Source organism: Choloepus didactylus, chromosome 8, assembly GCF_015220235.1.
Source record: "Choloepus didactylus isolate mChoDid1 chromosome 8, mChoDid1.pri, whole genome shotgun sequence".
Taxonomy (NCBI): domain Eukaryota; kingdom Metazoa; phylum Chordata; class Mammalia; order Pilosa; family Megalonychidae; genus Choloepus; species Choloepus didactylus.
Window position 1 is genome coordinate 75424483 of NC_051314.1, and position 27937 is coordinate 75452419.

Here is a 27937-nt window from a genome sequence, read left to right on the forward strand (position 1 = left end):
AGATGTGGCCCTCTCTCTCTCTAACTGAGCCATCTCAACAGGTGAACTCGCTGCCCTCCCCCCTACGTGGGACCCAACTCCCAGGGGTGTAAATCTCCCTGGCAACACAGAGTATGACTCCCGGGGATGAATGTGGACCTGGCATCGTGGGACTGAGAGTATCTTCTTGACCAAAAGGGGGATGCAAAATGAGATGAAATAGTTTCAGTGGCTGAGAGATTCCAAATGGAGTCAAGAGGTCACTCTGGTGGACATTCTTATGCACTATATAGATAACACCTCTTAGGCTTTAATGTATTGGAATAGCTAGAAGTAAATACCTGAAACTACCAAACTCCAACCCAGCAGTCTGGACTCCTGAAGACAATTATATAATAATGTAGATTACAAGGGGTGACAGTGTGATTGTGAAGACCTTGTGGATCACACCCCCTTCATCTAGTGTATGGATGAGTGGAGGAATGGGGATAAAAACTAAAGGACAAATGGGGTGGGATGGGGGGATGATTTGGGTGTTCTTTTTTCACTTTTATTTTTTATTCTTGTTCTGGTTTTTTCTGATGTAAGGAAAATGTTCAGAGATAGATTGTGGTGATGAAAGCATAACTATGTTATCATATTGTAGACAGTGGATTGTATATCATGGATGATTGTATGGTGTGTGAATGTATTTCAATAAAACTGAATTTAATAAGAAAAAAAAATGTAAACCAGAAAAAAAAAGAAAACAGCTATCCTGGTCTGTCAGAGACAGTTTCCTGTGTTCTGTAGCTCCATTTTCTGAATTTAAGTTGGGATACTGGGATGCAAAGGCCCTGCTGGAGTGTTGGGGATGAAGGGGCAGACCAATTTCAGCAGAGCCCATGCCTATGATTGCCAGTGTGAGAGGGGCTGCTGCAAACTGGGGCTCTCAGTCTTGATGCTATCAGCCCCTTTCCAAAAGAACGGCAGCTGCTTCATGTCTTGGGTCCTGCAACCAGGATTATACATACTGCTGTTTTTTGTTTTTTTGTTTTTAATAACTACTTTATTGAGATATAATTCACCTTTTAAAGTGTACAATTTAGTGGTTTTTAGATAGTCACAGAGTTGTGCAACAATCATCACTATGTAGTTTCTAAACATTTTTATCACCCCAAAAAGAAACCTCACATCCAGAGCATTCACTCCCCATTCCTCCTTCTCCCCAACCCTGGTAACCACTAATCTACTTCCTTTCTCTTTGGATTTGGCTATTCTGAACATTTCATACAAATGAAAGCCTTTTATGACTGAATTCTTTCATCTAGCATAATGTTTTCAAGGTTCACTCATGTTGGAGCATGTATCAGTACTTCATTTCTTTTTACGACTGAATAGTATTCCACTGTATGGTTATACCATATTTATTTATTCATTCATCAGTTGATGGACATTTGCATTGTTTCCACTTCTGGGCTATTGTGAAATGGCTGCTATGAATATATGTGTGTGGGCATATGTTTTTATTTCTCTTGAGTATAAACCTAGGAGTGGAATTGCTGGGTCATATGTTAAACACTTTGAAGAATTACCAGACTGTTTTCCAAAGCAGCTGTATCATTTTACAATCCCACCAGAAATTTATAAGGGTTCCAATTTCTCCACATCCTCACCAACACCTGTCATCGTCTGTCTTATGCCATCCTAGTGGGCGTGAAGTGATCGCATTGTGGTTTTGATTTGCATCTCCCTAGCTACTATTGATATTGAATATCTTTTCATGAGCTTATTGGCCATTGTATACCTTCTTTAGAGAAAGGTCTATTAAATCCTTTGCCCATTTTTTTTAATTGAGGTGAAATTCACATAACATAAAATTACTATTTTAAAGGGACCAATTCAGTGGCATTTCTACATTCACAATGTTGTGCAACCACCATCTCTATCTAGTTCCAAAATATTTTCATCATCCCTAAAGGAAACTCCAGACACATTAAGCAGTTACTCAATTATAAGGGATGTGGGGAATGACAGTAAGAATTCTAGAAAAACCTGGCAACCCATAACACAAACAAAGCATGAGGAAGGCCTTCGTGACATCAGAGGTTACCCAAACTACAGAAAACCACACACTTAGAGGGGAAGCCCCACTCGATACTGGTCATTCCTTCCAGCAATAACTGGGTTCCTGGCTCTTACGCTTGGAAAACGTTTGCCAACAAAATTACCAGATTACTTTTTTTTCATTTCAAAAATAATAACTGTGGAAACTTTAAAACTATAGAAAAGGTCACAGAAAAAATTTTTAAATCATCCATAATCCCATCTCTGTTAACATTCTGAATACCTACTATGTGCAAGGAATCATGCTAAAGCTAAAAAACAAAGAAAAATAAGAAAAAAAAGTTCCTGCCCTAAAGAAACTACTACAGTATAATGCAACAATTCCTATAAAAGAGATTTTAAAACTGTATCCAAAAAATGCAGAAAATGTAAGGATTTGTCAAATCTAGGCAATGGATATGAGGGTGTTTGTTATTTTATTCCCGTATACTTGCAATAGTTCATAATAAAGAACAGGAGATAGGGGAAGACCTATCTCTAGTAGAGGGAGGAAGTCTTCCCCAAAGAGGAAAACAAATCAGAAGACATTCACCAGCAGAAAATGGCATTCCAGACATTGTGAATAGCATGTACAAAGCCTCAGAAACATGGAAGAGCATCAGATTTTCAAAGACTGTTTTATTTCACTGAAGTGCAAGCTACAAGGAAGGGAATCAAAGATCTAGTTAGAGTCTGGCAGGAGCCCTGTCAGGAATCAGCCTGGGGAGCAACTGAAGAATCTTACCTCTACAACAGTGGGAAAGATGGCACAAGGCTGGAAATGGGGAGACCAATTAGGAGTCTACTGCAACAATCTAAATTAGAGACAGACAGAACCTGGACTGAGGCAGCAGTAATAGGGATGGAGAGGAGAAGACATACTCCAGGAATGTTAGAACTAAAAGGGATTATTGACACCTTAGTGGTGGGAGTGAGGCAGAGGAAGGAACTCTCAGGCTGACTCTCAGGTTCCTGTCTTGGGCAACCAGGTGGGTGGTGATGGTGCCAGTAAACAAGATCAGAAAAACAGGAGGAAGACCCTCCTATTCCTTCCTCAACCCCCTGAAATCTGCCTACTGCCCTGAACATTCCATTAAACAGATGTGGCAAAAATCATCAGCGACTTCCTGGTTGCCCTAACTGAGGGGGTTTCTTCTCAGTCTTCATATTAATTGATCATGTTTACCCTTTCACAACTCTCTCAAGCTCCTTTGGCCCCTGTGAAATCATTCCCTCCTAGCTCTCCTGCTTTGACTACCATTCATTCTCATTGTTCTTTGTGGCTTTCCTTCCTCCGCTCAATTTCTGAAGTCAGTACCCTTAAGATCTCTTTGCAGGTCGTTCCTCTCTTCTCACTGCGCACACCCTCTGTGCCAGTTTGAATGTGTCATGTCCCCCAAAACGCCATTATTTTTTATGTAATCTTGTGTGGGCAGAGTATCAGTGTTGATTAGATTGTAATTCTTTGAGCGTTTCCGTGGAGCTGCGCCCCACCCAACTGTGGGTGATAACTCTGATTGGATAATTTCCATGGAGGTGTTACCCCACCCATTCAGGGTGGGGTATGCTGATCTGATCAGCATTTTATTTTCACTTTAACCAAAGCTTAATAAAAGTGGAAGATGAGTAATTTTCCCCCCCACTCCTTAGCTTGTCATGCAATGCTCTGGCCATGGCTTGCCCCTTTAGCCCACCTCTCGGGATGCCTTTCCCGGAAGTTTGGGCTCTGTCCCTAAGGAACTGTTGGCAGTTTCCTGAAGGTGCCGTGCCATTTACACCTTTGACCGTGTGTTCTCTCTACCTGCTTTACATGCAATTCCCTCCCCCTTACAATCTAGCAAACCGCACCCATCTTTCCAGAATCACCTCAATTCCACCTTGCCTAGGAACCATTATTGGTCCCCTATTTAAAAGGAAAATCTACCACTTATTATTTTGTGACTTTAGTCTTCCCCTTATATATTTCTAGTGAAGTGTAGTGAGGTGAAAAACAATAATTATTGTAACAGTTGGCACAGATTTCTTTTGGGGAAAAAACTTTGTTTAGAAAACTAATGTGATTTGTCTCTAGAGAGGAAGGGAATCACTTCTTGCCCTTTTGGCCAAGACCATGTATAGAACAGGGGCACAAGAGAAAGCCAAACTGCTCTACAACAGAAACGAATAGGAACCTGGGGGTGGGAAGCTTGTTGGCAGAGGGAGGAGGGATGAGAAAGAAGACAGTCAAGAAACATGGCAGGACTTTGGAGAACAGGGGTGTCGAATTCCCTAAGTTCGATTATTCATGTAAAGTTACCTTCAAATTTCCCAAACCTTCAATTTAATAATTTAATATGTGGGGGGGGCGGTGGTGGGGAGGGAGAAAATTACAGTAATGGGTGAGCTCAATATCTTCTGTCAATTTAGGACAGAAAAAGGACAACCTGTGCAGGATGACAAGTGATTTCTTAACAAAATTGACTATGCTGGCAGGAGCTCTGAGTTAGACCATGAGAAAGTGAGCTCTCTGCAGATTTGCAGAAATCTAGAAGTCACTGGATATGTCCCAAATTGTAGACTTGGGATCTAAGCCAATTTTATTCAAGTCTTAAGGAACATGCTGATACCAATAGTTGAGTTACAAATGCATCTATAACCCTTCTTTGCACTTTTTGATTTGTGTCTTACTCCTATTAGACTATAACTTACTTGACGGCACAAACTATGTCAGTAATTTTTCTTCTCCCCAGAGCCTACCAACATGTGCCACACATATGTTCATTAACTATTTTTTTAGTAAATCAATGAATTAAAGAATAATTGGATGGACCATACCATAACCACAAAGATCATCCTTTTAGATGCTAAATAACAATAGGAATTGAAGTGGAAGGGAAGTCCATGAGGACACTAAGGGTGTCCCAGTCTGCATGGAACTTGGGAAGAGACGTGGGGCTGACCAAAGCAGACTAAAGAGGATGGCAGAGTCATAATAGAGTAAGGCCTGAAGGAGAAAGGGGCTTTGCACCTAGGTGGAAGAACAATGGCCTGGAAAGCAAGGGAGGAAAACTAACTGAATGGCAATACTGCCTCCCAGTGGCACTTGGGATAAAGGTCTCTATGCCAGAGCACTTCTAGGAAATTAGGGTTTTCTCACTTGAGTGGCTCTGGCTCTCCTTACTTTATCTCATTTAACCCTGACAACATTGTAGAGACACAACATGTAGCTTAGGAGTTAAATGCACAAACTCTAGAATCAGGCTGTTTGGCTCCCCACTTATGGTCTCTTCCACTTACTAGCCGAAGAAAAATTACTTAAATTTTCTGTGCTTATTTCCCCATAGGTAAATTAGGGATAATATTGGTACCTACCACATCTGGTTCTAATGAGAAATAAAGTCTTACTGAAAATGGTACCTGAGAGCAGAGTAAGTGCCAAGTAAATGTTAGCTGTTATTATTCCCTTTTTCCTGATGAGAAAACTAATGTTTAGCAAATCAAGTATATAGTCAGAACTCAATAAACCTTTCTTCCCTTATGTCTTAGTTCCTTAAGATGTTGCTCTCCTTGGTGGTCCTAGATTTTTAATAGGGGACTCCTAAAGAACCTAAGGAAGTCAGTTTTTAAAGGCAGCAATTAGGGAGCTGAGAAACCTCTATTAAGAAGTCCAAGGTGGAAGTGGTTCCAGAAAAGGGCCCTCCACATAGCACTCCTACTACTGGGGGAGTGAAGACCTTCCCTGCCCTGAAATTCAGCCTGCCTTAACCAGGATGCATAAGGACTGCAGAAATCAACAAAGATTTGTGCAGGAAGCCAGATTTCCAGCAACATTCAAGTAAATATGATGTGCACAGAGCCCATTTTAGACCACCCTGCCCACAGGAGATGGAAGGCAATGATCATTTTCAAGATTAGGCACAGAAATCCAAAGCTTACAGGAGACGCTATTCTCTCCTTTCTTACCATCACCGTAAAAAATAAAATTCATGAAAATGATGGTTTTCAAGTGACACCATACTGATATAATTAACAGACGGCCCATCCCAATCCACAGTTGCAAAGAGATGTATCTTTACCGGGCAAGGCAGCTCCGCTACATCAGTAGCAAACGGGATCCTTTCATACTCGTAAGGCATTCCATGATTCTGCAGTTGCCTTTAATTTATATTTCAGTAATCCTGGGTGTTCCATTGCCTTATAACTCCATGAAATATTAAAAGAACTAATTTCCAAGCCCTCTTAAAAGGATACCGGTTTACACTGTTTAAATGTGTTATTTCTAAAACATTTATAAAGTTTAGTGAGGAACTTTTTTTCCTTCATCTTTATAACTTAAGCCAATATGCTTACCTTTTGAAAACGGTCTCACCTTTCCACAGAGATTCTTCCAGCTTCCCCGCCCATTTATCCGGCGCCCCGAGCGTGGAACTCAGTGGGAGCACTTCCCCGCCCCGGCTGAATCCGAAGAGGAAACTACAATTCCCAGAGGCCCCGGCAGGGGATGGGCCGCGGCCGCAGCGCGCCTGCGCACTAGCGGAGGCTCCGGTGGTGTGGTTCCCGCCAATTCCTGCAGTTAAATTTGCCTGGGTCAAGTTCCTTGCACCATGGAGACGTTTGACCCCGCGGAGCTACCTGAACTGCTTAAGCTTTATTACCGGAGGCTCTTTCCTTACTCCCAGTACTATCGCTGGCTCAACTATGGCGGAGGTGATGGACGCGAGGAGCGGGGTGGGGCGGGAGGGAGTGTGAGAGGTTCCGGCGGGGTGTTCTTGGAATGACTTTACGAAATGCCTTCTGTGCGCCAGGCGTTGTGCCAGGCGCCCTTATGCATTATCTCCAACCCTCCCCACCACCCCTGAAGAGGACGTGGGCCGAGACAGGATATGGCAGCCAGCCTACGACTGCACAGTGAAAGGCAGGGCCGCTGCTCCTTACCACCACCTGGTCAGGCTCACATCCGGTGGCCGGTTTACCTGCTGCGGTCCATAAACCCCGGGGGTTGCGCGGTTGTAGCCTGAAGCTGCAGCAGTGTGATCTGCATGAGGGACAGTTCAGTGTCTCCCGGAGACGGAAAAGTACTTTCATCTTCGCACCTGATTTCATTTATTAGTGTCCACCAAGTAGACAGAAATGGCATTGTATTTTGCAAGATATTTCTTCATCTTTATCCTCATTTTTGCTTTTTCCTAGCAGATAATAGATGGTAAACCCATTCAAATTAGGGACTAAGCCTTATGCTTTTGTTTACATCTAGCGCAGTGTTGAGCCCAGGTAGCTCATTAAATATCTTCTCATTGATTAATGTCATATGCCTTGAATTGAATAAAGTACCAAATTAATTTTAACATGTAAATTTATTTTGCAGTGGTAAAGAATTACTTTCAACACCGTGAATTTTCATTCACTTTGAAAGATGATATTTATATTCGCTACCAATCTTTCAACAATCAGAGTGAGCTGGAAAAGGAGATGCAGAAAATGAATCCATACAAGATTGACATAGGCGCAGTATATTCCCACAGAGTAAGAAATCTTTTTAAATGTATTTTGTTGTTTTGTTTTTTAAACCAAGGATCTGTTAGTGCCCTAGCTTTTGGGGTACTATTTTTTAGAGTTTATTTAAGTTAAGAACATTGTTAAGACTGCTTATTTGACTTTTGCAAGTAAATTGTAATCTCTTTGTTCTTTGACACTCTACATTACTGACTCAAAATCAGTTAGAAGTGAATGGGTTTCATTCTCACTAGAACAAAAATAAAAGTGGATATCTGGCTAAAAGACTAACAAGGAAGTCAATGGTAGGGAACCAAAAAAAAAACCATGTTTTCTCCCAGCACTGGACTTATTCCTAATTCCTCTCTCTCTCAGACTCTCATATCCTTTAGATTAGGAAATCCCTTTGACTTTACCATAATATATATCTAAAATCCAACCACTGCCACCAGTGCTTCTATCATCATCATCTCCCACCTGAATTACTATAAAAACCTAATAGTTTGTCACTCTATGCTCTGAAGTCTATTCTCAACACGGGCACCAGAGTGATCTTGTTAAAAACAAGCCGGATTCTACGATTCTTCTCAAAACTATTCTCCACATGTTCTTCATTTCATCCAGAGTAAAAGCCTCTCTCTCCCCCTCACTCACTCTCCTCCAGCCATAGTGACTTGCCCAAGCTGTTTCCACTGCCTAGAACCCATTTCCTCAGATATCTGCTTGGCTTGTTCACTCACTTTACTTCAAGTCTTTGCTCAAATAGCCCTTTCTCAATGCAACCTACTGCAACCTGCTACTTTCCCTACCCTCTTGACACTGATGTATCCTGAGTGCCTAGAATACCACCTGGCTGATAGAAGGCACCCGGTAAACATTTATTGAATGAATAAACCAAAAATTGCCCTTCTTCTCCTCCTTAAAGATACAACACATGGGAAAAAAATACATGCACAGGAATGATAAACTTTTATATGGAGCTTTTTCTTATGTTGAGTGATTTGGTCCTCATATCAATCCTCATTATTCTTTTTACAGAGGAGAAAACAGGCCCAGAGAAGTAAAACAGTTTTCCCAAGTCACAGAATTTCCAGCTGATAGAGTTGGGACTTGAACCCAGGTGTTTTTACTCTAAATCCCAGGCTTATCACCCCTCACCAGGATCAGAAAAGGCAGGAAAAATGCTTTGGAGCAGATTATACCTCTTAGTAGGTGAAGCATAAAACTGAATTCTCAAAATGAAGGCCAGGGTTCTACTCTACTTCCTTCTCTCTAACCCTGGAGAGGGGGGGAATGTCTCATTTTTTTATTGAGCCAAGACATCTATAAACCATTTTCTGTTTGTATTTTGTTTTGTGATTTTTATTAGCTATATATGCACATAGTTTACAGAATAAGCAGCTCTATAAGGCTTAAAAAAGAGTCACTCTCCTCTCCTCCCATTTACTGCTCTCTAAGGACAACCACTTTCTTTTGGCCGATTCTTAGTTTTTGCCTTCTTGTCTTTAGATAACAGCTTATATTTCTTCTTCTTCTTTTTTTTTTTTTTTTTTTCATTTTAAGCATTATCTATTGACTTTCCACACTGGGAGATGAAGATTTAGCTTTCTTTTACCTCACTTCCTACCACACATGCAACCTTTCCATTCCCTTATGTTCCTAATACAATTTTGATTAAATTAATAACTGGGGTTAGATCACTAATTCAATCCCAAACTCTTTGCCAATTGTCTAAATCTCCCAATATATTCAGAACTTTCAGGTAGTCTTTCAATTTCATCTTGAAGAAATTCCTCCAGGAGCATTCTGACTTCTCCAGTCTAGACTGATGGCTGTCTAGGCCTGATGGATAAATATGATCTTTAATCTCCTTTCACCATCACCTTGGATTCCTCTCACCTCTCTCCTTTATTGGATGTCCTGTTGCCCAATCCCATGTCCTCCTCTTGTTTTACTCCCTTATTTTGGCACCAACTATCCTCCAGGAGCTTCCTGAGAAAAAGTGTGTGGAAGACAAAATTTTTGACACCTTAAATATCCAGAAAATATCTTTTGTTCTACCTTTAGACTTGACTGATGATTGTTTAGAAATCATCATCTCTCAGAATTTTGAATGGATTGCTCCATTATCTTCTAGTTTCCAATGTTGCTATTAAGACACCTACTTTGATTGTTGTTCCTATATGCTAGACCTGGAAGCTCTTAGGATTTTCTCTTTATCCCCAGTGTTCTAAAATTTCACAGTAATGTGCCTTGGAGTGCATCTTTTTTCATCTATTGTGCTGGATATTTAGTGGACCCTTTCTATTATAGACTCATGTCCTTCAATTCTGGGAAATTTCTTTTTTTAAAAAAAATATATATAATTTTTCTTGTCTGTTTTCTCTGTTCTCTCTAGAAATCCTCAAGTCAGATGTTGTAACTCCTGGCTGTCCATCTCTTTCGTTTTGCTCTACTTTTTAGGGTATTTCCTCATTTTTATTATCTATCCTTTGAGGCTTTCATTTGTGCTACTATATTTTAATTTCTAAGAGCTCTTTTTTTTTTAGTGCATCCTGTACATTTTTCATTGATAAAATATCTCTCTGAGGACATTATGATGGTTTTTAAGTTTTCTTCTCTTGCACTGTCTGCTTTCTCTAAGTTGCTTTATTTTCTGTTTTCCCCCTTCTATTTCATATTAGAGGCTTTTCTCAGATGTCTGCTACTTTCTTACTCATTGCTTATATTTAAGAGTACAAAAAGCATATTGGAAGCTCTGTACGCATGATTGAGATTTCTTTACTGCAGGATGATCTGGCTGGGCCATTTAATTGGTGTCAGTTTTTCTAGATCTTTGTTGGTAAAAACTCTACTAGGGCAGAGATCTTTGGTTTGATCACTCATCTATTTGTAGGGCTAAGAACAATGTCTGACCCACAAAAGTTTTTGAAAAAGTGTCCTCTTAACCTGGTCAGATTCTTCAGAGAAGAATTCCAGTCTCCTGCCTGGGGTGGTAGTGGAAGGTTTTAGAAGTGGGGGGAAGGAGGTTGGTTTTCAACATTCCATATGTAAAAATGTCCAGTTAATCCTCCTATTATCAGTATAATACCCCCTTTCTTTGACTGTGCCTGTTGTCCCCCTCATGCAGAAAGCCTGTTTTACATTCTCCAGATAATAAATTAGGTGTCTTGTGCTAGATAAAAGAAAGAGCAGTTACCCAACTCTGCAAAGTAAGTGTAGGAACCTTGGGAGTTAACTGCTTCTTGAAAAGACTTTGAACCAGTCCTCCTGTATTAAATCTCAGCCTCACCACCAGCCTCCTCCACCATACCTCACATACACACACTCCAGAGATACCTATTCCTGAGCCTTTTGGAGATCCTGTATAAATTGGGTTGCTTCTTAGCTCTCCTTACTGACAGCTTAAGATTCGGCTTCTACGGGTCTCCTCAGTTACAACTCCCTTCTGATTTCCAGTTATAAAAATTGTAACAGTGTTGTCCCCTCTTTGGTTCTTTTTTAAAAGAGTTATGCCTTGATGAAAATGTTCAGAGATAGACTGTGGTGATGAACGCATAACTATGTTATCATACTGTGGACAGTGGATTGTATATCATGGATGATTGTATGGTGTGTGAATGTATTTCAATAAAACTGAATTTAATTTAAAAAAAAAAAAGGGTTATGCCTTGAAAACCCTTTTCTAACATTTTTGTAGGGCTCTGAAGGGAACAAAAGTATCTGTATTCATTCCACCTTCTTTATTGGTAGACCATAACCTTTTTATTATAAAGGCTCAATTCATATGCATTGAGAAGATCCTTTCGAATGATTGAATATCTTAAAATAACTACATCTTGATTACTTGCGTATACAATAACAAGTAAAGGTCTTTAAAACCCCTTGCAACAGGGTATTAATTATTTATAAGTACCCTTCCTTACCAGAAACCAAAAAAGTTTATGATTTCTGTCAAGCAACAAATATTTATGGTGAATATATATTTATCTAACTCTTATAAATGTTAATTTGTCATCAATTCTGGATTTGGGGGATCCAAATGAATAAACTTTAACTGACATAGACTTGGCATTATGTGGCTTTTCCATTTCTCTTTGGCCACTTTGTCTGTGTGGGTAGAACATAGCAGATGTAACAGCATGGCAGCTCTCACAGAAACTGATAAATACTTTGTATTTGTAGCCTAGTCAATACAATACAGTGAAGCTGGGAGCTTTCCAGGCTCAGGAGAAAGAGCTGGTGTTTGACATTGATATGACAGACTATGACGATGTGAGGAGATGTTGTAGGTAAGGGACCCCGGGCCTTGCTGTTGGGGTGGGTGATGTCACTGACAGTGAGTAATGATGCCTCTGCTCCAGTTCTGCAGACATATGTTCTAAGTGCTGGACCCTCATGACAATGGCCATACACATCATCGACCGAGCATTGAAGGGCAAGTATCGGCAGTATCTGAGTGGGGACAGATGCAAGAATCTGTTTCCTCTGAATGTTAGTCTATCTGTACCATTTTATAATCTAATCTTATGAATTTTTAATATGTTTCCTTGAAACATATGATGAGGAAATAAAAGATTTGAATAAAGTTGCAGTCAGAATTCTAATAAAGCTGTTGAGCAAACAAGTGCATTTTTTCCCAAGTCAGTCATTTTTAGGGCAACTCTGTGACTAGGTGCTGTTCCAGATGAAGGAAATATGAAAGATAACACTTCCTACCTCTATTAGGTCACACACTCTAAGGAGACAGATATATTTGTATTAAGTAAAATGCACAAGGTGCTCTGGGGATATAGAGCAATAGGAATGTGCACAAGAATGGGAAGAGAGTGGGTTAGAAAAGGCTTCCCAGAAGAAGTGATGATAATGATAATAATGATAGCTGACTCTTATATAGGGCTTACTATGTCCCAGGTGCCATTCTAAAATACTTTAAATATATTAACTCCTTTAAAATCCTGAGACAAGTCTTTAAGGATAAATGGTCAGGGAGAGAAATGGAAGTGCTGGGGCATGAAGAAATTCTTGACAGCGAGACCAGGATGGGTAAACACATAAAGGCAAGAGTGTGGGGCATTTGGGAAACTACAAATAATCCAGTATGGTTAAAGGGAATGTACATGTGAATAAGAGATTTAAAATGAGACTAAAGAAGTAAGCAAGAACCTGGAATCTGTAGATTTGTTTTAAATCCTATTATTCCTGCCTTCCTCAGAGGACTTTGGATTTAAGCATCGTCTCTGGGTATATTCCGGAAGGAGAGGTGTTCACTGTTGGGTCTGTGATGAATCGGTTAGAAAATTGTCCTCCGCGGTACGTTCTGGGATAGTTGAGTATTTGAGTCTTTTAAAGGTAAGATCCTCTTAATGGTAATTTACATCTCTTTTTTGCCCATGTTGCCAAGTCTCGTATGTTTAGTAACAAAGAAAATTAAACTATCTTTTGTAGCATCCACTTCCCAGAGTAGATGATCTTATCAATAAATTAAATAAGATCATAGTAGCTACATTTTTTTTTTGATATTTCGTATTTTACAATGTGTCCACCTTTGTGGCAAAATGACAGTTAATTTACTTTTCTGGTTCAATTATTTCAAGAAAAGTTAACACAGAAAGTTACAGGTATTGAGATTATATGAAATAGCATCTAAGCTTCTATACTTTGACAGAATGTAAGAAATGTCTTTGCATATATATATATAATTTTAAATATGATAATAGAATACTGAAAAGAAATAGTTTAATTTCATTTATGTTTTATGTGATACACACAAAATTCTTTTTTGATGGTTTATTTTTTAGGGTGGTCAAGAAATTAAAAAGAAAGTTCACCTTGGTGAAAAAATTCACCCTTTCGTCAGGTCTGTTGGAAAAGGTTCCATGTAGTTTGTGTTTGATTTACCTACGTGTGCTTTTAGAATTACCTTGTTATCAATTTTCACTGTTGGGGTAGCATTCATAGTATAATAATAGCTACAGTTTAACGAGTGCCTATTCTGTGCTTCAGTACATGCTGCAGTATCCATATTGAATGTTTTACAAATGTTCTCACTGGTCTTCACAACAGCGTCATGAGGTTTATGATAGGATCTCCATTTATAGATGAGGAAAGTAAGTTTCAGGGAGACTGTATAACTTGCTTGGCATCACAAAACAAGTAACTGCTCGATTCAGGTTCATGTCCCAGTCTGCCTGACTCCAAAGCCCATGCTCTTTCCATTGAATTCACTTCTTCTCTGGGATAGTGAAAAGAGAATTGGATTAGGAATAAGAATCCCTATCCTGCCATTTCCTATGAACTTAATAAAATATTAGAGCCTCCATTTCCTCATTTGTACAATGGGGAGAACAGAGTCTGTTCTACTTATCTCTAAATATTGTGGCAAAAAATTAAATGAAACAGGAGGTGTGAAGTGTATCTGCAAATTGCAGAGCTCTATATAATTGTTAAGATGTTAAAGGAATATTCAGAATAGAAATTTTAGACTGTATCCCACACATTCTACTGCTGATGTGTTGTCCTTGCTTGGTTGCTTTCTATCCTTGATACATATTTATTTTTGACGCTATTAAACTTCTAGGTTGTGGAGTTTAATTAAAAAGTCAACATTTCTTGAATATCTATTCTCAGCCAGGTGCTATGCTAGGTAGGTTCTTTCCCCTTAGAGTGTCTCATTTAACTCTTGTGATTCTGCAATGGAATATTATTCTCATTTTACTCCATTAAGTTCTAGAAATCATTGAAAATTGAAAAAGCACTAGTGTCCCACCAAACAGCAACAATACCTATGTGATGTTATATGTGCCAAATGCTGGGGCTTTGTTGGTTTTGTTCCTACAGAAGGTCTATAAACATAATAAAAAAATACTTTGAAGAGTATGCCTTGGTCAATCAAGATATTCTTGAAAATAAAGAATGCTGGGATAAGATTTTAGCCCTTGTTCCTGAAAATATCCTTTCCTGAGACCATTTTGAGCTAGTTATATTGATCTATATATGTGTTCTGCCTGTATAGTCTCATATACTTATTCCTATAAGTTTAATGTTTTTCACACAAAATGCCTCCTAAATTCCTGCATTTTTGTATCTCTAGTCTGAATACAATGAGAAATGAGGCCATTTCACAAATCAGTTTCCTTGTTTCTGGAAGATAGTCCTCCTAGAATTAATGGCTATTTAAGGAATGCTGAATCATTGAGTCAAAATATGTGCAGACCAGGGAACTCTTCTACATTAAACCTTATAGGCATTCTTTCTGTCAAGTCTCCACTGTATTTTAACAGGGGAATCTTTAAGGAAATAAATGTTTTAACATTTGCATTGTAGAGAACATTAATAATTACTTTCTAAATATTTATAAGCTTTAGATATTCTTACGGTAATACATACTGAAAACTAAGTTGTTCATTGATATGCCCTAAATGAGTGTGTTCCTTAATGACCCATCACCAATTCATGATGAACTTCAGCAAGGCTTCCAAAAACAACACAGTTCACTTCAGCGCTGGGAGCTTTTGAAGAAAGTAGCCAGCAGATGCCAGGTATATTCCATTGAAATCTGTACTACAAATATAATGATGCAATTATTGTTATTTAAATTCTGATTTTTTTGTTTAGTAAGTTATAGATGGTTATAGATGGTTGAAGATCATTTTTTAACCTTCTTTCAAGAAAATCTCTCGTTCCTATTGATCCTCATGCTGACTTACGTCTGCTTTCAGAATACCAAAAATGACAAATGTGGACCCTGGCTAGAATGGGAGATCATGCTCCAGTACTGTTTTCCACGGCTGGATATCAATGTTAGCAAAGGAATCAATCATCTACTGAAAAGCCCTTTTAGTGTTCATCCTAAAACAGGTACTATGTAAAGAAAGTAAGGACAACCAAAAGAAAAATGAAAGTTATTTTTTGTTTAGCACTTTATTGGGTATGAATACATATAATCTCCGAGATAATAGAAGGTTGAACAATTGCTGTCAGCTAATACCTAATTAACTTATTTTTTACATTGTCAATTAAATACCTCCCAGCTCAGTTCTACTATGTAAATATTTTTCAGTTGAGTTTCTGAGGCTCTGAATTAGAATTAGAGTTGGAGAGGACCTTAGGAATCATAGTACTCATTGTACAGATGAGAAAATAGTGGGCTAAGAGGTTAAGGTGACTTGTCCAGTCATAAACAAATTGTGTCAGAGTTAGGAAGAGAGTTCAGATCTTAATACTTCTGTGTTTTTTCTACTCTCTTGCCTCCTTCAGTTCTTTTTCAATAGTTTTAGCTTTATTCTTTACATTTCTCTTAGATTAGATTTAGTGGACTGAAATTGACTTTAAAATAGATATAAAAGTAGCTGTATTGACACAAAACTTTTCTCTATCCAACTAGGAGACATAAAGAGAAGTCTATAGTTGTCCTCTTTGGTGTTACCAGTCATACCCTGTCACTTACTCATTGTGGGTTAACTTCTCTATGTCTGAGTTTTCTGAACTGTAAAATGGAAATGATAATAGTACCTACCTCAGTGGGTTATTGTGAAGATCAAATGTAAAGTGCTTAGAAAGTGTCTGGCACATATTCAATTTTCCCAAACTGCATAGTTTTCCTCTAATAACCTATATGACTTTAGTCCATACATTTATATAGGCCTTCTTCAAACCTGTTTGTTTGTTTGTTTTGATAATAAGCATAATATTTCTTATTATTTGTTTTAAGCTTAATTCTAAAGCTTCAATGGGTATCCCTTCACTCTAATATTCAAGGTTTGGGTGAATATTTATCTTCACTCATAACGTATATGTTTTTATTATATTCCTTTCCCTTTCATATTAAGTAGCTGCAGTCTTTTTACTCTGTCTTTAAGCAGCAATTCCCAGTTCCCTTAATTATTTTACTTGTTACTCACCCAGAATTCTTTAGGTTCATTATGTCAGTTTTAAGATGTGAAGAATTTTATGTAGTGTTCCAAGTGTGGATACTGTAAAAGGGTAGGTTAATGTTGTCCATTTTATTTCCAACTTGCTTTCTAAAGATGCCAATATATGGGTGTCTACTCTGATCTCAGCAAATAAACCAAGCTAATATAATGAACTATTTCCATCAATTTTGTTCCATTTTTAGGGTTCACTAAATCTGAGATTGTTCTAACTTATATAGGGAGGATATTAGAAAGAGAGAGAAGAAATAAAAGTAGAAACAAGCAGCAACAGGAAATAATTCAGTACTCTTTAACATCTGTTTTTTGTTGTTGTAGAAGTACTTTATATTTCTAAATATTGTTCTTAACAGATGAGTCTAACCCTTGTTCTAAGCCTTAGATAAAAATTTTAACCAAAAATAACTTATCAGTTGCAACCTGCTCTCAAATGTTCAGAAGATGTTAAATGGGTAGATAGATAATTGATAGAAAGAGAATATATATAGTTGAAAGAAAGAGAAAGGGGGGGAGGAAAGGAAGGAGGGAGAGAGGAAGGAAGGAAAGAAGGAACTGCAATGGTAGCAAAATGTAAAATTGGTAGATACGGATATCTGGGGGTGGGGGGGTGATGGAGTTCTCTGTATGGGGTTTGTATTGTATTTGCAACTGTCCTATATGTTTCAAATTATTTCAAAATAAAAATAAAAAAAAAATTACTTATAAGAAACATGCTGCTGTTTCGACTTTAACACAGGTTGAGAACACAGGTTATCAGGAGTTAGAAAGAGGATAGAGATCAGGCATCTGATGCTGAAGGAGTACAGAATGTTCACAAGACTGATCATATAGATCCAGAAATAGCACAATACTGTGTGATGGTAGCACAATATTGTAAGTACAGTGAACAAAGATGAATGTGAGTATGGGTGAAAGAGGAAGGCTAGGGGCATGTATGAAACCAGAAAGATAGATAGAGGATAAAGACTGGGACTGTAAAATAGTGAAACCTAGAGTGGTCAATGATGGTGATTAAGTGTACTAATATAAAAATGTTTTTACATGAGGGAGAACAAATGAATGTCAACATTGCAAGCTGTTGAAGACTGTATAGTATAGGGGAAAAAATATAATCAGTACAAACTAGAGTCTAGTTAATGGTAACATTGTAAGATGCTTCCGTTAATTATAACAAAGGCAATACACCAAAGCTAAATGTCTGTAAGTGGGGGATATAAGGGAGTGGTATGGGAATCTTGGTGGTGGTGGTGGTGGGGTTATATGATCTTTTCGTTGTATTTTTTTTTCTTCTATCTTTTATTCTTCGTTTTTTTTCCCTCCTCTTCCTCTTTCATTGTGAAAGAAATGGAAATGTCCTCATAAAGATGGTGGTGGTAAATACATAACTATGTGATTATGCCAGGAATCACTGATCGTTTACTTAGGATGGATTGTGTGGTATGTGAACAAAACTTTTGAAAAAAATAAACAGAGGGATACGAGTGCTGGAGAAAATGAAGAGAGGGATGTACCTATTCACTGTTGGTGGGGAAGTAGAATGGTGCAGCCCATCTGGAGGGCAGTGTGGTGGTTCCACAGGAAGCTAAGTAAGCCATATGGTCCTGCAACCCTGTTATTGATTGTATATTCAGAGGAATTGAGAGTAGGGACACAAGTGGACATTTGCACACTGGTGTTTGTGGCAGCAGTATTCACAATTTGCAATGAATGGAGGTGGCCTAAGGGTACATCATCTGATAAACCGAATGGTGAACTGTGGTGTGTACACACAATGGAATACTGAGCAGCAGCAAGAAGGAATGAAATTGTGAGGTATGCAACTAGGTGAATGGACCTTGAGGACAGTAGGTTGAGTGAAAGAAGCCAGAAATGAGAAGATGAACATTATAATGCCTCACTAATAAGGACTAATAATAATGTGCAAACTCTGAGAATTGAATCTGGGAGCATGTGTTATCAGGGGAGGGCTTATGTAAAGTTTCCTGGATTGTAAGCTCTTACAGCAGTTACATCTATTCATGAGTTGTAACAGTTATTTCTAAATTCTGAGATACTGAGCTGTTTGTGTGTGACCTGGTCGGTCCCTGGAGCTTCAGGTGTCTGTGTGGCACCTGGAACTCGGAGCCACAGTTTGGCAGCTATGAGTGTCAGCATTGCCCCATGCAGCTACTGTTAAAAAGGATAAAAAAAGAGATCAGACTTCAATTGGAGATATGAATGAAATGGACTTCGTTGAGACTGGGGTAGATCAGACTAAAAGATAGAGGATGATATTAACTGTGTTGTTTTTTTTTTTTTTTTTAATTAAATTCAGTTTTATTGAAATACATTCATACACCATACAATCATCCATGGTATACAATTCACTGTCCACAGTATGATAACATAGTGATGCGTTCGTCACCACATCTATCTCTGAACATTTTCCTTACATCAGAAAGAACCAGACCATATAATAAAAAATAAAAATGAAAAAAGAACACCCAAATCATCCCCCCATCCCACCCCATTTGTCCTTTAGTTTTTATCCCCATTCCTCCACTCATCCATACACTAGATAAAGGGGGTGTGATCCACAAGGTCTTCACAATCACACTGTCACCCCTTGTAATCTACATTATTATATAATTGTCCTCAGGAGTCCAGACTGCTGGGTTGGAGTTTGGTAGTTTCAGGTATTTACTTCTAGCTATTCCAATACATTAAAACCTAAGAGGTGTTATCTATATAGTGCATAAGAATGTCCACCAGAGTGACCTCTCGTGTCCACCAGAGTGACCTCTTGACTCCATTTGAAATCTCTCAGCCACTGAAACTATTTCGTCTCATTTTGCATCCCCCTTTTGGTCAAGAAGATACTCTCAGTCCCACAATGCCGGGTCCACATTCATCCCCGGGAGTCATATTCTGCATTGCCAGGGAGATTTACAACCCTGGGAGTCGGGTCCCACGTAGGGGGGAGGGCTGCGAGTTCACCTGTCAAGATGGCTCAGTTAGAGAGAGAGAGGGCCACATCTGAGCAACAAAGAGGTACTCAGGGGGAGACTCTTAGGCACAATTACATGCAAGTTTAGACTCTCCTTTGCGGTAACGAGCTTCATAAGGGCAAGTCCCATGATCGAGGGCTCAGTTAACTGTGTTTTAAAACTTTGGCTTCTGTATGGGACCAAAGAAAAAGATGTTTATTTGGTACAAAATCGATATATTCTGTAGTACACTATATAATTTAACTTATATGGTCAGTTTACTCAAACACCATAATTACATGGAACCTTGAATAGGGAGTGAGCTCTGGTTGGTTTGTACAGGTTAGCGTGCAGCCCTGATACATCCCAGAGTAATCTGGACAGAGAATAAAAAGTATTTGCAAAGCCCCCTTGAGGGCCTGTGGAAAAAGGTGGAAACATTAAATTCCTCACCTGGGGAATTCCTGATATTCTCGCAAGCATTGGGGATTACCATTTTAGTAGGCTGAGCCCTCGATCTTGGGGCTTGCCCTTATGAAAGTTGTTACTGCAAAGAAGAGGCTAAGTCTACTTATAATTGTGCCTGAGAATCACCCCCAGAGAACCTCTTTTGTTGCTCAGGTGTGGCCTCCCTCTCTAAGCCAACTCGGCAGGTAAACTCACTGCCCTCCCTGCTACGTGGGACACAACTCCCAGGGGTGTAAACCTCCCTGGCAATGTGGGACATGACTCCTGGGGATGAACCTGGACCCACCTTCGTAGGATTGAGAAAGTCTTCTAGACCAAAAGGGGGAAGAGAAATGAAACAAAGTTTCAGTGGCTGAGAGATTTTAAATGGAGTTGAGACGTCATTCTGGATATTATTCTTATGCATTATACAGATACCCCTTTTTAGTTTTAGTTTACTAGAATAGCTAGAAGGAAATACCTGAAACTGTTGAACTGCAATCTAGTATACTTGATTCTTGAAGATGATTGTGTGACTGTATAGCTTATATGGTGTGACCATGTGATTGTGAGGGCCTCGTGGCTCACACTCCCTTTACCCAGTGTATGGACAGATGAGTGGAAAAATGGGGACAGGAAGTAGATGAGTTGGGGGGGGGGTGTGGGATGTTTGGGGTGTTTCTTTTTTACTTTTATTTTTATTATTTTTGAAGTAATGAAAATGTTAAAAATTGTGGTGTGGGTATACAACTATATGATGGTGCTGTGAACAACTGTTGTACACTTTGGATGATTGTATAGTATGTGAATATATTTCAGTAAAACTGCTTAGAGAGAGAGAGAGAGGCTATAATAGTTTATATTCCACAATCATCAGTTTATAACTTTTGGTTCTTACAGGTCGCATTTCTGTTCCTATTGATTTACAGAAAGTGGATCAGTTTGACCCATTTGCTGTTCCAACCATAAGGTATAGTCCAGATCACTCCTAATTTGAGTTTGTTTGTGATTTTTGTTCTGAATTTGAAGTACACTGGATTAGATTCTTCCAGAAAGGTAGCTGCATGGGAATGTATATTTGGTTATGGAGCCACCTGGCTCTGAGTTTACAAAATGATGCCTAGTAGAGCAACATTTCCTGAGTTCTACAGAACACAAGTTCTTCAGCTGCTGTTATGCATGAGAAGATTTTAAGGTCAAATAAGGTTGGGAAATGTTGACTTAAACAAAATAAAAGTTTCATTTCTGCAAGATTTCCCAGTCTATAATATGCTAATGTACATGAAAAAACTCCAAGGTTAGTTTAGAATATCTCAAATTTAATTGGCCCCACAGTTTTTTCACAGAAAAGCTTGTGGGGTTCATGTGCTATCATTCATTGGGTAATGTTAACCAGGAGCCAACTGTGAAATTCTCCTGTTCTGTGACTTGTAGCTTCATCTGCCATGAACTGGATACCATTTCTACTAACGAAGAGGAAAAAGAGGAGAATAAAGCTGAATCTGACATCAAACGTAGAACCAGAGGTAGGTTAGTATATTGAAATCTCACTTTTTTTAGTGATATTTTCTGTCATCCCAACAATTAATTAATTCCCCTTGGATTCAGCTCAGAATGGGTCAATGTTTATCCTGAAGCCAGCTCGTAACAAATAATGCTGTAGCAATAATGTTTCTGTCTTTTCTTCATCAATTACTTAAGTGGTGCTATTGATCCAATTTGATTCAACAAATATTTACCAAGCAAATTCTAATTGATGGGATTGATATTGTGAGAAAAAATTGTCAATTGGTGTTGATAGTTGTTTTGTTGTTATTGTTGACGGTTATTTGAATCTCACAGTCTCTTAGATTCAACTGTTGTTTATTAAACACTTACTACATACACAGTGCTTCTGTCCTTTACTTTGTTTTTGATGTATCCAGACGGGTTTTATAGTAAATACAGATGTAAACTAAAATTAACTCAAATACTCAAGAACTTGAAGGAACTAGGAATTTATAAATCCTACTACTAATGGAAATCAAATCTACCAACACTCAAAAGATACTCTATAGCAATAGAATCTAATAGAATTTTCTCTGAAGATGGAAATATATATCTTCACAGTCCAATATGTTAGTCACTAGCCACATGTAGCTTTTAAGCACTTGAAATGTGGCTAATGTGACTTGAGAAACTGAACTTTTATTTTCACTTAATTTTCTTTTATTGTGGTAACACATAAATAATTCAAAAAATTTGCCATTTTAACCAGAATTAAGTGTACAATTCAGTGCCACTAATTATTCATAGTCATGCTACCATCAACATCATCCATTACCAAAACATTTGCATCACCCAAAAACAAACTGTGAACTCATAAGCAATAACTCCCACTTATTTGCTTATTCTAGACATTCATGTAAGTGGAATCCTACAATATGTAGCCTTCTGTGTCTGACAACTATTAGCATAATGTTACAAAGTTCATCCATGATGTAGTATGTCTCAGACACATCATTCCTTTTTATGGCGTGAATGATATTCCATTGTATGGATATGCCACACTTTGCTTATCCATTCATCAGTTGATGTACATTTGTTCCTCCTTTGGCTCTTGTGAATAATGCTGCTATGAACATTGGTGTTCTTTTGGCTATATTCTTAGGAGTGAAATTGCCAGGTCATGGTAATTCTATGTTTAACTTTTTGAAGAACTCCCAAACTTTTTACCACAGTGGCTAAACCGTTTTCTATTCACCCCAACAATGCACTAGAGTTCCAATTTCTCTCCACATCCTCACCAACTACTCATTATTTTTCTGTTGTTGTTGTTTTAATAATAGCCATCTTAGTAAGTATGAAGTGGTATCTCACTGTGGTTTGATATGCATTTTCCTAATGGCTAATGATGTGAGCATCTTTTCAAGTGCTTATTGGCCATCTGTATATCATCTTTGGAAAAATGGATTTGGTAGGTCTGGCTACCAAATTGGACAGGGTAGATCTGTGGTCTCTGACCTTTTTAGTCCAATGTTGCTACCCTTCTTTTAACATCTAAGCTCAAATCTTGCTTCATCTTTACCAGCTCTAACATAATACCTAAGCATAGTACATTTCCACTATTAATGTTTGTGGAATACAACTATTCTGTTTAAAATATTTGAAAAAAAAAGTCTCCAACATGAAAGACAGATCAGAATAAACTATAAAAGGAACTCAGGGAAAACAGACAATGCAATGGAATAAAAGAACCTCTTTTAAAGAACTGTAATATATCAGAGAACAGTAAGGGAAGATACTGCATCCAAGAACAGGAACAGAATGCTATGAAAAAGAACACTCAGAGAACAAGAAAGAGCTCTTAGGAATCAAAAACATAATCATTAGGAATGGAACGATTAGAAAAGTTGAGATTTCCCAGAAAGTAATATAAAAAAAACAAGTTTATTGTTGTTTTAAGAAAAACATTTTTAAAAATTAGAGGACTGGGTTCAAAGTTCTAATGTCTAACTACCGGAGTTCAGAAAGAGGTAAAACATGAAAAAAGTAATTACAAAATTAATAGGAAAACGTCCCAGAAATAAGCCCTTTATGAAAGGGCTCAGCACAAAAAAATGAAAAACAGACCTACACCAAGGCACATGATTTTGAAATTTTAAAGCACTGAGAATTAAGAAAGGATCCAAAGAGCTTCAAAGTCCTCCCTACTCTCACACCACCCAACCTCAACCGCACCCTTCCCCTCCGCCCCCCAAAAAAAGCCACAGACCTAAGAAAGGGAATCAGAATGGCCTCAGACTTCTAAACAACAGTGGAACTGTTCATTTGTTCAAAGTGCTTGCCATTCAAGAGGAGGGAAAGGGCAGAATTAGGGCAAAGGACTGCTATGTTTCCATTATAAATCTGTTAGTACCATTTTACTCTTTTTAACAATGTGCATATTTTGCTTTAAAACAATTTTTAAAATTTAATATTGTCTCCTTGTGGGCATATTTTTCCTTTGTTCAGAAGTTTTAGGGAGGCAAGTTTTGGCTCCTTATAAGGAGAAACTTCTGATAATATACTGTCCAAAAACAGCCTGTCATTCAAGTATTCATAAATATGTTAATTCATAAATAGGCTAATAGCCATCAATCAGAAATGCTCTAGAAGTGATGGGAGGTTGAAATATAAGATATATAAGTTCCTTATTATCTCTTTAGTTTCTGTGATTTTAAGCCTTTGCTCTTTTTCACACTACTACCAGTTTATATTCCTTTTTTTCTAATCCCCAAATCCTGGAACATTCTCCACCCTCCTCTCTAAGTATTCTAATTGTATCTTTTCCAAGACACAGTTCGTATCTACCTCAGTTAATACTGAGTGGTCAATTCTTTAGACTCCTATAATTATCCATATGCCTATGTGGCATATAATCATATATTGTTTTCTATTATAATATATGTCTTCTTTTTCCAATTAACTTATAAACTTCTTGAGACCAAGTACTTTGGCTTATACTTTTTAAAAATTTAGCATAGCACTTGATATATAATAGGCAACCAGTAAATATCTGTTTAAATTATATATATTTAAACTGCACATTTTATAATTTAAATCTTTTGGATATTCTTATATATTCTATCTGCAATAGTGAAACAAACCTATAGACTTACAGCCAAGGAACTTATAATATTGAATTAAAGATTCAAAGTACTATGTGGTTGAGCCCAAACTAAATTATTTCTTTGGAGAAGTTTATTCATTATATGAAAATTCATGATATAAAAATTTGGAGCAAAATTATAATCAATTATAATTTATATTTATATACTTATGTATTTATATAATTAAAATTATAATAGTACAATCAAAATTGTACTATTGGAATTGCCACTATTCAGCTATTCATCCTCAATACCCTCATCAAGATTCCTTCTTCAGTACCAAGTCAGATAATATTTACTAAATTTTTTTTTTAAGAATTAGTTTCTTTTTTTTAACTTTTCAGGGAACTACTATGAGGTCTCTTAATTCCATGCAGATATAACATACTACCAAAATCCAAATCTCATGTTAAACCCCTTTCTTGTTCTCATTCAGATTTTTCCCCTGCTGGGCATTAATTATAAATTGTACAACTAAATGGATAAGATTCTGTATTTAAAAATTTATGTACATTTTAATACTATTTTATATATCAAAGGTTTTATAAACCTATACTTAATGCTGTGTGAGGATGAACTTATGATTGTCTCCAGAAGGCACAGCCCTAAATTTATATTTTTAAAATTTTGCTCTGTTAAAGTATTTAATATTGACGTCACAATTTTTAAAGAAAGGAATGTTGAATGGGACTTAACATAGGAATCAATTATGTTTGTCTAATTCTAGAAAACCTGACTAGTAGAGTAGATATATACATGTGGTTTAGAAGTTTTCGAGCTGCACTATCCAATACTATAGCCACATGTGGTTACTAAGCATTTGAAATATGGCTAGTACAACTAAAATATTTTATTTAATTTTAATTTAAAAACTGATTCAGTTGGGTTATTGGAAAGTTTTAATTATGTTTGGAACAACTTGGGTATGGAAGCCTAGTTTTTTGTTTGTTTTTTTTGTTTGTTTTTTTTTTAAGCCTACTTTTTTAACTGCATATTTTATATAATTTAAATTTAAATATAGATCAAATATTTCTGTTGATAATTTAGCATCTGAATTGAGATGTACTTTAAGTACACACTGGATTTAGAATACTTAGTGTATTAGTTAGGGTTCTCTAGGGAAATGTCTGTAAATATGAGATTTTATAAAAGTGTCTCACACAACTGTGGGGATGCATGAGTCCAAATTCTGTACAGCAGGATGCACGAGTCCAAATTCCATAGGGCCCTTCATTGATGTAATCAGCCACAGATGCAATCAATTGACTGATTTAATAAACCAGCCTTCTGGTTTATTAACCAGCCACAAATGTTCTTGCAGTAATGGTTAGGCCAGTACTTGCTTGACCAGACAACTGGGAACCATCACCTAGCCAAGTTGACACATGAACCTAACCATCACACTTAGTATGAAAAAGGAATATAAAATATGTCAATTTTTTTTTACACGTTGACATGACAATATTTTAGATCTATTGGATTAAATAAAATATATTAAAATTAATCTCACCTTTTTATTTTTGCTTTTTTGAATGTGGCTTCTAGATTACTTTAAATTACATGTTTCCTGCATTAGATTTCTATTGTGCAGCACTGTTCTACAGAATTCATAAAAGAAACTTAAAAAATATACTTTCATGTTATTCTTGCTGTCAAAATACTAACTATAATGTATGTCCTTCATAACTTAGATTATAAGAAGACCGGTCTAGCTCCTTATGTGAAAATTTTTGAACAATTTCTTGATAAACTGGATAAATACCGAAAAGGAGAGCTTCTCAAGAAGAGTGGTAAGACTCCATTACCTTTCCATTTTATCTGTTTGGATCTTAGTATGGGTAGTTTAAAGCAGCCAGAGTCTAGTGTTTGCCCTCTTCCCCCAAAATTCATTGATTTGTCTTATTCATAGTGTTTTTTAATGTTGAGGTCCCTTAATTCAGTTCAATACATTCTATGTATCAGGTCCTATGAGGGAAACAAAGATGAGTTATACAAAAATGAATTCCACACCGTGCCTCCCTGCCCTTAAGAAATGAATAGTCTTACTAACATGAAGCAAAATGAAGAAGTACAAAATGCTAAGAAGGAGATCACATCTGACTGAAAGAATCTGAGATGACTTCATATGAAAGGGTGGTATCTGAAGTCCTCTCAGTGAACTGCTATAAGAATTCTAATTCCCAAATGCCAGATCCCATGCTTTGAGGCATGAGTAGGATTTCCACAACCAAAGATTTGCTGGATAAGGGTACAAAGATGGAAAAAGAAAAAGGGTTGTTCACTCTAGGAGGAACAACAGGAACAAAGACATATAGAGGCAAGAAAGCATCAATGGCTCTAGAAACCATCAAGTGGTACAGCTAGTCTGAAAAAAAAAAATGAGGCCGGAAATGATAGGATATAAGTATAAATCTGGTAACAATACATCTGGGGAGAGGCAAGGATAGATTAGAGCTCAAGAGGCCAGGTGGGCTATTGCCATTAGGACAATAGCACTGGAGATCTCCAAAAGGTACAGATGCTGGAGCCATCCTTGAGACTTGGTAATGATTTGGAAGTGGAAAATGAACAAAGGGAGGAAAAGTGTCACAGAAGCAAGGAGAAAGGAGACTTTCAAGGAGATTATCAAGTTTCAAATGCAGGAGGGAAGTGATAAAATCCTGTTGGATATGGCAACTAGAAGGAGGAACCAGGAGGATAGCAAGGTCAAAGGCAGAGTTCTAGGAATAGGAGAGACCTGAGCATATGTTTAAGCCAAAAGGAAAAAAATCAGCAGAGAGAATATTATTGAAGAGATCAATGGATACCCTAAAAACTGTGGCAATGTTACAGAAATACAAATTCCCTCTCCACTTCATTTCTTTTTTTAATTAAATGTGATGGTTTAAGTGGTGCCTTAGTAGACACTCAAATATGTGTTTATTGAATGAACAATGATGACTGTGAACTTGGAAAGCCTGGTTAAAGCTGCCATTTCAACCTGCCTTACTAAATGTATTCTTGTTCTGTACTAGCTCAGCCTATGATGTGGACTTTAGCAAATGTGAAAGCAAATCTTTATGTATGATGTGAATTTAATGGAAGCAGTAAGCACATCAAAATGTGAAAATAAATGTGTTTTGTTTTGTTTTCCTTTATTATCCTTTGACAGAATCTATTTTATTTTAGATTTACAGAAAGATTTCTGAAGATAACAACTCCCCTTAAACCAATGTGGCTATCTTCTAGCCTTCAAACCAAAGATCAAATAATTCAAGAGCCATTTAATAAATGTGGCAGAACTATGTATGTGTCTTAATACGCAAAGTAAAATTTCCTATTCTGAAGAAATATGCTGAAAAGATTCCTTGAGACCACCAATGGAGAGTGTCAGGGTTCCTGGAAAGATGCTCTTTAGGAAAAATTGATGTTGGATTTCAGATAA

General features: G+C 37.5%; 1 protein-coding gene across 1 annotated transcript; it reads left to right on the forward strand.

Moving 5' to 3' along the window:
* Window positions 1-6440: 6440 nt before the first annotated feature.
* On the forward strand, window positions 6441-27799 carry PRIM1 (DNA primase subunit 1). The gene is made up of 13 exons (XM_037846122.1): window positions 6441-6750; window positions 7409-7566; window positions 11722-11828; window positions 11901-11974; window positions 12752-12888; window positions 13338-13396; window positions 14377-14486; window positions 14986-15077; window positions 15258-15396; window positions 20783-20852; window positions 21317-21408; window positions 26205-26303; window positions 27682-27799. Exons 1-13 carry the CDS (start codon window positions 6648-6650, stop codon window positions 27699-27701), a joined length of 1260 nt encoding a protein of 419 aa, XP_037702050.1. The 5' UTR covers window positions 6441-6647; the 3' UTR covers window positions 27702-27799.
* Window positions 27800-27937: the final 138 nt, after the last annotated feature.

Bases quoted from the DNA above. Each gene is read 5' to 3' on its own strand.
- PRIM1 (XM_037846122.1), top strand. From the start codon at position 6,648: ATGGAGACGTTTGACCCCGCGGAGCTACCTGAACTGCTTAAGCTTTAT. The intron at 11,975-12,751 runs GCAAGTATCGGC...TGCCTTCCTCAG, and splicing joins CATCGACCGAGCATTGAAGG to AGGACTTTGGATTTAAGCAT. The intron at 21,409-26,204 runs GTAGGTTAGTAT...TTCATAACTTAG, and splicing joins CATCAAACGTAGAACCAGAG to ATTATAAGAAGACCGGTCTA.